Source organism: Aquila chrysaetos, chromosome 7, assembly GCF_900496995.4.
Source record: "Aquila chrysaetos chrysaetos chromosome 7, bAquChr1.4, whole genome shotgun sequence".
Taxonomy (NCBI): domain Eukaryota; kingdom Metazoa; phylum Chordata; class Aves; order Accipitriformes; family Accipitridae; genus Aquila; species Aquila chrysaetos.
The window spans coordinates 23,364,997-23,376,955 of NC_044010.1; the positions used below are offsets into that span (position 1 = coordinate 23,364,997).

The following is an 11,959-nucleotide window of genomic DNA, read 5'->3' on the forward strand; positions in this document are numbered from 1 at the left end:
TTTTGATAATTTTAAAACAGAAATGCAGTTCAGAATAAAACTGTACTTAGTGCTTCAGAGTTACCAAAACAATGCTCAGTTGAAATGTTCTTTGGTCTTTAATTTTGAATGCTTAAACATTTTCACGAGGGACAGAATTTGTCTTAGTGTCAGAACATTTTCTCATCCAAAGTTGTTGGAGAGTAGAAAAGTTTCGTTACTCATTTTCTGTTGAATCATGTTTGCAATAACTTGGAAGAAGTGGAACATGCCTCATTTTTGAGGAATACATTAGTATGAACACATACAGATGAAGCGGTCCTGTTTAGTAACAAAATTTGTATTTTGAAACATATCAGATGAAATCTCATGTTACTCCATAAACTTATTGTAAAAGCTTCTATGATATTATTTAATACTGTCATACTCTGAATTTCTTCATGTCTGTTTTTTATGAAATGACTGTTTACAGAAAATTGTGGGTTTTCTCTGTGATGATTTTGTTTTAGTGTAACCCAGCTAAAACCTATTTGATGTGGGTCATTGTTACTGCAAAGGTTTCACTCCCCCTTTAGATCTCAGGCTTGAGACGTGACTAATACAAACCTATTAAGATATTTCTTGATCAATGACCTCTTCCAATCATCCTTCTTTAAACTTTGTAGACAGTTCCTTGCAGAATGTTGGCCTTCAGATCTTTATATAACGTTTTCAGTGAGAAAATGGAAGCACGTAATACTTTTTTCTACTGTCCCTTTTTCCTGTATTCTGTGTAAAGAAATAGTGTTATTTTTTCATTGTACATAGGATTTCTGAATCTATAGTATACCATTTTATTTTGTTTAAATATGTATATAAAATACAGATTTTGTGTTGCATTTTTTTCCTACTTCTAAGTAATTCTCTGAAAAATTACATGTCTAATAGCAATTGCTTTTTGTTTCTGGCCTACCCCAATAAACAGGGTTTAACTGCATAGTTATCCATGTTGGGTTTCTAATGGTAGAACTTATTCTGATGTAAGATAGTAGAAACTCTGTCTGTGGCTTTTGATATTTATAATCGGTTTTCCCAAACTTCCTTTTTAATGATAGTGCATATGATTAGTATTTAAAAATACTGATGCAGAACTTTCTCTTAAGTTTTAAAAGTTCTCCACATGCTCTGTGTTTAAGCCTGTCTGAATAGTGTCCTACCCACGTGTTTAGTCCTGAAATAAAATGTGTATTAGTAGAGGATGGGAACCCAAATTTCTGATAGTTAAACATCAAGAAGTTGCCTGCTACTGCCAGGTATTTCAACTTAAAGGAATTTGAAATATTGAACAGGCTATTTTGCTGCCTGCTTTGGAGCTTTATTTTGTGCATATGTTGTATTGAAACATTGCTAATGTGTGAAGCTACTGTATTAAGTCATTTGTTTCAAGTCGGCATTTAGTGTTAGCAAACAATCTGATCATCTCCCTATTTTGAGAGATAAATTATGGAACATATTAACATTTGTCATCATTTTTCTAATTATTTTTCTTGTTGCTCATGTTCATGGTGTATAGTTTCAGTGAATAAAATCTAATGAACATAACAGATGATGTTCGTTAAAATCTAATGTGCTGGCAAAGCTGGAAGAGTAAATGCTTCTGATGACCTCTAAAGCCGATCTAAAATATTCAGTGAGGACTCTGTCCTGCCCTATAGGAGACTAACACTATTTATATAGAAGTATTATTTTCTTTAGAAACACTACAATTTTATTTTTGTTGAAAAACATTTTCCATTTTCACTTAGTGTTCATGAAACTTTCTGTAGAATTTGTTTTATTCATGTATTTACATTTTAATGATGTATTAGAGGTGCCTTTTTTAACTTATATGATTTTAGAAGATTCCTTTAAGTAGAGTGTCTGAAATCTTATATTGCTTTTGGACTGTAAATGCTTAAAGAAGCCTCTAGGGATTGGATAAACCTTGTCTCAGGGAGATGTAGCACAGGACTGGAGCTGCTTTTGAAGTAAAGGTCCTCCTGGGATTTTGGCAGGCTTAGTTGGGGAGAGGCAGGAACAACTTTACCATTTGTCTGGGTTTTTTTGTGGTTTTTTTTGTTTTTGTTTTTCTTTTTTAAACATTGTTCAGACTTGTTAGAAGGGTGGACTATGGAATTGTTAAAAAATTACTTTGTAGACAAAAGTCCATGGGACATGAATTATCCTGTTAGTATCTGTGACATTTAAGAGTTAAAAGCCAGAAAGAATAATGTATATTTTTTAAATTATTTAGGCAATTAAATTGGAATACACGCGTTTGCTAAAATTAGCCCAGGAAGATCCACCACCTGAATGTGATTACCGTTTGCGTCATGCAATTGTTTACTTCATCCAAAACCAGGCACCAAAGAAGATAATTGAGAGAACATTATTGGAACAGTTTGGAGATCACAATCTTAGCTTTGATGAAAGGTAATAACATCTGCATGTCTCATTTCCTGTGCTCATGAATGTTCTCTGATGTGTGGAGATGCCCCTTCATTTTCAGATTGTGCGTGTAATAGAGGGAAGGCTAATGTGTTTGCTTGGCTTCACCTTCTAGTTAATAGCTTGCAAGTATATTTTGTAAAAAAAAAAAAAAAAAAAAAAAAAATTCTTTATAAAAATCTCTATAAAGAGTAAACAAGAACTTGGGTTTCTATTGGTATGAAATAAGCAGAAATGCTCAGTGTTGTTCATAATTTTGCACATAGGTTTCTGTACCTGCTTTCAAAACACTGTGTAAGGCTGTGTAATTTGTATTTCTTCACTGCCCTGAAAGCCAGCAGTAGACAGCAAAACCTTGCAAGCTAGATAGACATTGTCTTGCTTTCAAGTAAGTTATCTCTTTTCCACTCAAAACTCCATATATTTACTTATTTAAATAAATAAATAAATTGGAAGGTAAAGAACGTTAGTCTGATTTCTGTGTAGTGAATAATCCTCTAATGTTACTTTTGCAAAGTAAATATTGGGCAGTTTCAAGCCATCTGAACTTTAAATTAAAAAGAAAGACTAAGCAATGTGGCAATCTAGCAAAATAAAAAAAGGAGTAATTCTTAAATAGAACAGGCCCCCATCACACGTACTTCAAAAGTATGCCCTCTCCTGCTGGTTATGCCATGCATAAAAAAAAGCACATTTTCCACTGTGTTTTCATGCTGTTTTGCATAAGGCTGTAGCTTATACTGTTTGAGGCTGCTATCTTTGTATGAATAATATCCTTTGCAAATTTCCAGTAATATTCCATGATTTCTTGTTGCTTTTTGTAAGGTGCCGTAACATAATGAAGGTTGCTCAAGCTAAACTTGAAATGATAAAGCCAGATGAAGTAAACATGGAGGAATACGAGGTCAGTGTTTTTTATGCTTTGCATTAAATTGTAATGTGAAATAGTTATCATTAAGCTGAATTTTATCTACATAAATTTCTTCTTGTCTTAGACTGAGAAGTTAAAACTGGTTGTTGAAAGACTGTTTATTTGTAGGAAGGCTGTTCTGATCAGTTGATCTAAAGCTGTTTTTTTCCACATCTGTAATTCCAATGACTTGAGCCATAAATAAATGTCAAGTTTGAGTCTATCCTTTACTACTTAATGTGTCTCGACGTCACTAATAATTTATCACCGTACGAGCCAACTGGCTTTCTCTCTAGTCAGAAACAGTTAGTAGTGAAGGAGTGAGAGTGGTCTAAGCCCAGCATTTTGAGAACCAGGTCACATGCAGTCACATTTGTGCTTTTCCTCTATCTGTATCTGCAGCCATTCCCATTTTTTTACAAGCACCAGATTCTTTTGTTTGCTGAGACCATACATAACCAGTTTATGCATTTAATTTTTCCTCCTGTGCTATTTAGAAAAACTTGGAAAGAAAAAAAAGCATATCTCGGATAATAAATCATAGTGACTAACATTTGCCAAAATAATTCATGTCATATTTAAAGCTAAGTCTGTAGCTGGTCTTACAGCATCAGTTTCAACTCTCCATAATACTCTTCATTAAGGCCTCTTAACAGTGGATATTTGTCCTAGGCAGATTCCAGTGCACCACTTATATCTCATTGTTGTGCTATTAGGTCCGAACAGCTTGGTCAGGAGGACTATGGGAGTAATCTATCCCTCAACAAACCAAATGAAAAATATTTACTTGTCATTTCTCGTTACTGATTTCAGGACCTACAGTAGATGCTAGTACATTACAATGTGCCCTCCCTACCCTGTGAGGGGTAGGGATGCTCATAGTGGGATTTCTGTTGCATTTTTTAGGCTGTGCAAGGCTCAGTATCTTACCATTTGCTGAATGGCATTGCACAGGTAGAATAAACAATTCTGGACTTAGCTTTAAGAATGAGAGAGTGGGGGTGTCTTTATTCCCCTGCAGATACATGCCACTTTTTTAGCTCCTGAGGCAGATAGCTGGTGGTTTCTCCAAAGATTGTATCAGTATTTGTCCTGTATAGTAAGCTGGTATTTCGTGGACCCTTTCTCATGCTCTTTGTGTTGAATCTGTAAGTGGCTATGTATTATGGTTTGCTGTCCCCTATTTTATCTTTAACGGGCAATTGAAAGTTGGCTACTAACCAACTGCAGTAAAAGTGTCTTTCTCACTTCGAGCATTTACCTGTAAAGTGTACCAGTAGTCACTTTGTATAAATGGTGATGCAGTAAGATAAATGTTTTGCTCCAATATAAACAACTCCACAGTCTGAATTGCGTTTGGTTTTTTTGTCACTTCCCATATAAAGTGCTCGGGCTTTTTCTGTGTCATTCTTACGTTGAAAATTAAGCTTAATGTTTAGTGTATGAGAAAGCTTTCTAACACTTTCTGAGTAAACAACTGAGTGAGGGAAGAAAAAAAAAGGCTATTAGCTTCTCAACTCTTCTTGAGAAGAAAAAGGGGATCTCTCATAATTCTGACTGTGGTTCTCCAAAGATGCTTTGTGTTCCTTTCAAATGGTAATACATTTGGTAAAAATAATCTTATCTAGAAATATTTTAGATATTTAAGAAACTTTCTTTTTATTGAGGGAGGGGGGATTCAGGCAGACTTTTCACACATACAAACTTACTAGGGGTTCTTAGCACTAACTGTGAGTATTCAGTGCTAAGTAAAGTGTGTAGTTTAAAAAAAAAATTAAAAAAAAATTGTATTTCATGTTTGTGGATGAAATTCTATATACCCTTTCTTATATGCAGAGATGGCATCAAGACTATAGAAATTTCAGGGAAACAACCATGTTTCTTATGGTAGGATTGGAGTTTTTCCAAAAAAAGAGGTAAGTGGTTGTGTACAACTCAAATTTAGTAGAGCGATTTGAAGGCAAAATGTAATATTGATAAGTAAAGCTATTTTTTTAAATTAAGAATTGTTTTAAAGTGTTGTTCATTTAAGTTAAGCATTTATTCGATCCATTAATGTCTTCAGTACATTTACCTCAAAGTTTCAAGCAACTTTTATTCTTAATCTCCATTTCCAATCTCTTATCAAGCCATGGACTCTTTTCAGAGCACCCTCCACATGTACCCGTGTTCCTCCTTCTCTCCTACTCTTGAGTGCTCTGGATATCCCTTGGACATAAAAATCTTTCCTCTCTGGCACCACATGCACATACATTTATCTGCTTTCATCAGCAATCACAATTATTCAAGTCCCTGTCTTATCTGTATTGGGTCTTCCCACAGAAGCAAAGTTTTGCCTTCTGCATTTGTCTGAGCCAAAATTCCACACGTGATGGGCTTTAAAGGTCAGGAAAAAAGAACATGCTTGAGGAAAACTATAATGCGTAACTATCGTAGTTGTAGCTAATTCTTCTTAGCTCCATGAGGCAATGGTGATTCTTTCACTTCTCTTTTTGAACCAAGTCAGGAATTGTGGCTGTATAAAATTGGTGACATTTATTTACTTAACGCACTACAGCTAAAATTTATTCTCTGATCTACTACATGCAACAAGGATGGTGATTACAGTATAAATGCCTCAAAGCATTCTGCAGAAGAGTCTGAAACAGAATTGTTCAAAAGTACCTCCTCGTCCCATGCCCAGCCAAAGGAATGAAATGATTAGCTGCAAAATATCCAGTGGCTGACACTGGTGGTGTGAAAATTGAGCATATGATACAAACTTTTGATGGTCAAAACAATTCTGTAGTCAATCACTGATTTTTTTTATTTTTTTTTTCCCCTTATAACACAGTAGGTAGAGGAATTATAGTGGGAATCAAACTTAATTTCTTTTCTGTATGTTTTGTAGTAAATTGCTTCATATTTCTCTTTCTTGTCTTGTATGCTCCCAAAAAAGAAAGGCCCCAAACAAACCAGGAAAATTGATTGGAATAGAAATTGGCTTGTCTTTGCGACAAGCTATGTCTTTGTATAGTAGTCTTGGTTTGTCTTCTGGTTCCTAGCATGTAATAAACAGTACATTGATTAATAATCTAAATTGCAATGTGCTATACTTTGTCAGTCTTAAACAGCTTATGTACAAAGGTTGGTCAGAAGATTACCTGGCTTATTTGAAAAATAAACACTCTGGTACTGCTTGATCCCTTAAGGAGGCAAAAATGTCTCGGGCGTTGGTGTGGTATATAGGAACCCTCCTTGTTACCCCAGACTTCATGCACGCTTTAAGCATGTAGGCAGGAACGGAAGATCTTCAAGTTCCTTGGCACTGGGACTCCAGGATGGCACCTTTGACTGTAAAATACCAGTGTTTTTTCACTAATCTGCTTCTTAACATAATATATTCTGATTATGCCAGGGGGAGGGAGGGAAGCACAGGTTTCTGCTTTGTGCTGAACAGTGGTTTTTATATAGTTTTCCATTATTTACATTAACTTGGAGAATTAGCATGAGGCATTTGTTACCAAACATCTTTGTAATTTAGAAAACAAGCCTGTAATGACCAGTCTTAAACTCTGATATTTGTCAGAAATAAAAAAGTATGGTATTATCAGACTCATCTAATACCCAAAGAAGTGTAGCATTCATTCCCTTTGGCAAGAAATGCAATTTCATAAATGCTTCAAGAGGTATTTCATACAAAGACAGTAAGACTAGAGTTAAGCATGCTTAGAGGGTGGGTGAGGATCTGGGTATCCATTGACCCCTCTAAAGCCATCTGTTGCAATTATGCACCCATGTCTCAGCTACAGGTTCCCAAAGGACTGAGATATTTACTGAGGTTCACGTCTTGTACGCTCCAGAGGGCAGTAGTACCATCTTTATTCTGAAAAAGAGACTAAATTGATGAACACTTCCAGTTCCCTTATTAACACTGAAATCATAAAAATGTAACTTTAAAAATATTTATGAAAATATAGACTTTCATAATTGAAATATGACATTCATTAACAGGACTGTTTTGAGGCTTTTTTTCAGAAACTCATCTCCCTCAGTGGACCAACTTTTCTTAGTTTTAATAACACTAATTGATACCTAGCAGCACTCAATCTCTAGATGGAGGCAAAAATTGGCCTTTATCCAGGTGGTCTCTGTTATACTGTGTTGAACAAACACAAAATCAACATTAAAGATGTAGTTTGATGTATCTTTTTCATGCCTAGTTTCAGTATTCACTCAGTAATAATAATTAAAAATAGCTTGCCTTGCCGTTAGATTGCACTACAGTTGTTTCAGGGAAAGGTCACACAACTGGGGGAGGGAGCAGGAAGATAGGGACTGGGAATAATGCCACTACTAGCAACAAGTTTTTAATTTGGATCAACTGAGGTTTTGTCACTGTAATTTCAACCTGCAGTTTCACAAATAACTGAACAAGAATGAAAGGGGAGAGAAGGTCCTGCTCCTCTGGCTTTATATCCAGCAATTCCAGTTGCTTGCAATCATCTTCTCCCCTTTCCTCCTACATTAAGTTTTCTGCTGTCTGGTCAGTTGTGTTGGTGATCAGTGATGTGAAGAGTTTTCATGGGCAGGAGAAATGGACTTGAGGAGAGGGTAATAGGACTTCTTTTAATGAAAGCACAGCTTTGTATTTTGAGGACAAAAAGGTGGAGAACAGTGACTGTACTTGTAATATGTTAATTACTTAAGCAATAAATATTTAGAATTGCAAGGGACTATGAGCAGATCTCATGGTGGAAGAAATAACTTCGCAGTAGATTCTGAAATTATGGCATTGAGCTTCATCTTGCACTTCTAAAGAGGGATATTAGAAGGTAAAGCTTTAAGGAACTATTGCTATTTCAAGTAGTCTTTTCCCTTCTTTTTATGTTGTCTCATTGGGAGGCATTACTGTAAGTCTTGAGTTTGTCTACTTTCGAAAATTCTGACATGTATTTTTCAGGCATGCCCTCTGTGTGCTCACACAATTTTTAGCCATTTTTAGTAGTTTGGTGGTTTGGTCTTGGTAGTTTAACCATGACTTCCTGTTCTCACTAGGAGTGAGTAAGTGCACAATGTACTGTTCCTCTAACACTCCATTAGGAAATTTCTTTTCCTAGATTTTTTTAGTTTGAATAAAAATGAGATTTCTAACTGCTTGTTTTTAGGGTAGCTGCCTGAACTGCTTTCAGTGACTGTGTGTCATAACTGGGTTTCTGTAAGTCAGATAATTAATGATTTAAATTGTTTGCTGGAAATGGTATGCAGCAGTATAAAGGGAGATTGTTAATCTGTGTGTGAAGGGAATCTGTTGATTATTAACTGTTAGGTTCTTAGGTCTTCTGTTACTCGTCCTTTAGCAATTAAGCTTGTATTTATCTTCTGCATTTAGATTAAAGACGGAAATATCAACAGTCTGTTAGCACTTCTGCTTTTGAAATGCTGTTGTGGCTTCCATCACTTTAGACTTCAGTAGTTTGGAAGAACTTATAGTGAGGCTAAAAATTCACAGTTTATTTTTTAGAAACAAGGTGGCAGCTTTAAATCTTATTTGCTAAGGTGTAGAATACTATCAAGATAAATATGGCAACAGAAGATCAAACCTAATGTGACATAAGTGCACGCAGGAAAAATTTAAGTTTTCATGTATACTCAAGGATAATGCGAAGCTATTTTTGAAGTGGGTGAAATGATATACATTGGTTTCAGTGAGCTTTGGATCAGACTTCATGTGCAAGTGATATAACCTGATAATAAAAGAAATTGTTGTAATGTGCATAAAAGACAAAATTGTGTGGTAGAAAAAACACCATTATGAAGAGATTGGTGGGGACAGGTGGACTTATAGTCAAACAAGCAAGTGAAGTTACCTATCTTGTGAAGAGCACAGTAGTTAGCTTAAAACAGGTGGTACCTGGATGTTGCATCTAATGTTGTTGTTTCTTTACTTTGCTTCAGCTATATGGAAGCCTTGCTCTACCTTATCTATGCTTACCAGAATAACAAAGAACTCTTGTCCAAAGGCCCATACAGAGGGCATGATGAAGAGCTGATATCTCACTACAGACGAGAATGTTTGCTAGTAAGTGAAGGGTGAAGTATGTTTCAAAAAGTTGAACTTGCTGCATAGCTTTAACAAAATTAATTAGTAAAAAAATGTTGCCATCACGTAAACCAAAACCAACCCAAAACCCCTTTCATTAACAAGTTAATACTTAGATTTGTGTCAGGAAAAAAAGCCAAAGAAAGAAGGAAAACATTATTCCCATTTTCCTTTTTGAATAATTAATCATCATCCTTATGATAGTAAATAGTGTGCTCACTGCCATCATGTCTAGGCTAGGTAGGAACAACAGTTGACAGTATTGGTGAGCACACTCACCCTATTGCCACAGTTTGATAGGGAGACAAATATTGGAAAAGGCATCAGCAGGAAACAAGGGTTTTTTTCTTTGATTATGTCACTTTTAGCAATATTGCTAAATATTGAGAAAACAAAAGCAGGTGATAGGACCTCAGTCTTTAAAAAGAACAGCTGCAAAGGTTGAGTTGGCAGGTATCAAATGAAGTGGCTTTGAGGAATAGCACAAGATCAAGTGGTTTAATAGAGTATATGCATCATTGCTGTAAATGTTAAAGCGCAACTGTGGTTAATTCAAATTACCAGGTAGCTTTGTAGGAAGGCTGCTTTAAAAGAAACAGAAACTGATGCATGGTAGAATGTGAAATGCTGTATACTTAAAGGCTTTCCTTTTTTGTGGTGGTTTATGAAGAAACTAAATGAACATGCTGCAGCACTGTTTGAATCAGGAGATGATCAGGAAGTAAATAATGGCCTGATCATTATGAACGAGCTTATTGTCCCGTGTTTGCCATTACTACTGGTGGATGAAATGGAAGAAAAAGATATTGTTGCTGTGGAAGATATGAGAAACCGTTGGTGTTCCTATCTTGGACAAGAAATGGAACGTAAGTCATTTATTCATTAAGGTAAAAGGCCCTTGCAAACCTTTTTTTTTTTTTTTTTTTTTTTAAATATATATAAACGTGATGTTTTCAATGTCTTGAATTGAGCTTCTATCTTTTGTGCCTTGGTAATGTATTTTGAGCTACCTTGTCTTGAATAATCCCGTAGACATTTAAGTAAATAGTTTTTCCATATATTGCACTGGGGTATTAGGCCTTAAAGGAAACATGCTTTTTGAATGGAGAAAAATTTGTGGTGTTAGACCATCTGAAGGGGCATTTATATTAACATCTTACTAGGAATTGGTATGTCCTAATTATTGCTGGCAGACCTGAAGAAAGTGGAATATTCCAAGTGAAACTCCTCCTCTTCCCACCCACCAATAAAAAATAAGTCAATGTTGGGCAGAAAAAGGAGAATTCTACATGCAGACATAAATGCTTATGTTTGTTTTTCTTGTTTTATTTGCAGCTAACTTGCAAGAAAAGCTGACAGATTTCCTGCCAAAACTGCTAGATTGTTCTACAGAGATTAAAGGTTTCAATGACCCGCCAAAGTTACCCTCCTACTCCACACATGAACTGTGTGAAAGATACGCCCGAATCATGTTGTCACTCAGTCGAACTCCAGCTGATGGAAGATAAATTCTGCAACCTTCCTAAGCACATTGTATAAACTTTTTTAGTTCTTAAACCTTGCCTTCCTGTCACAGGGTTTGCTTGTTGCTGCTATAGTTTTTAACTTTTTTATTTTAATAACTGCAAAAGAGAAATGACTGTACAACTTTAGCCAGACTGCAAACAATTAAAGCTGAGAATCGCATGGCGCTCAGTCGTTTCAACCAGAATTGATGCAACATGCAAGTCTGATCATTACGGCAAAACTGCTCTTTTTGCCACTTATCTGTTACAGTATTACTTTGCTTTTATCTTAAGATCCTTTACTTTATCAACAGCTGTCTGGATCATTTTGTGACTGCAACTACTTTAAGTGTCCAGTGCTGTGTAAATACATGGTACTTGGTAGCTTGTAAATGAAATGAAAGAATAAAGTTTTATTTATGGCTACTTCTGTGTTTGCAAGCAGATACCTTGTATATTAGTGTAAAATACGGGTATTTTTAGAAGAGATACAGTATATTGATGGGTTACTCAATTTTATAGACAAGGTTTTTCAGGATTTATGGCCAGTTTAGTTACAGGTAGTCAGAGATTACTGTATGTGAATATATTGAAAAACTGTCACAGTATTATACACTACGTTTCTTTTGTATATTCTTTACTGATCTGTATGATACTGCACCCGAACACTTTGTGTGTGTCTGTGGCCATGTCAAGTCTATTCTGATAGTAGGGACTGGCTTTTGAAGCAAAACAATAATGGCATCTTCCTTCTATTCTAAAAAAAAAATTAGGAAGAGAAAAAAAAAAAAAAAGGTATTTTCAGTAGAAATATATTATACCCCCTGAGCAAAATTTTCTAGAAATTGATTCAAGTAGAGGAAGTACAGGTTTTAAAAAAGTGGAATTTGTGAAGCTTAAGAATTAATCCTTTTTTTTTTTTAATCGGTATTTTAGTCATGTAAGTGACCAGAAACAAAACCTTACGTTAATTCCTTACTTTAAATGGGTTGCTATTGTTGCAACAAAGTATCTCAG

At 35.3% G+C, this 11,959-nt stretch overlaps 1 protein-coding gene across 3 annotated transcripts in view; it reads left to right on the top strand.

Moving 5' to 3' along the window:
• Window positions 1-11,368, top strand: part of USP25 (ubiquitin specific peptidase 25) — a 92,805-nt gene extending 81,437 nt beyond the window's left edge. For all 3 annotated transcript variants that reach the window (XM_030019966.2, XM_030019969.2, XM_030019967.2), the window contains 6 exons: window positions 2,252-2,430; window positions 3,271-3,349; window positions 5,192-5,271; window positions 9,293-9,416; window positions 10,108-10,303; window positions 10,773-11,368. In XM_030019966.2, the coding sequence (XP_029875826.1) occupies window positions 2,252-2,430; window positions 3,271-3,349; window positions 5,192-5,271; window positions 9,293-9,416; window positions 10,108-10,303; window positions 10,773-10,945 (831 nt within the window). In that variant the 3' untranslated portion in view covers window positions 10,946-11,368. The remainder of the gene's footprint in view (window positions 1-2,251; window positions 2,431-3,270; window positions 3,350-5,191; window positions 5,272-9,292; window positions 9,417-10,107; window positions 10,304-10,772) is intronic.
• Window positions 11,369-11,959: the final 591 nt, after the last annotated feature.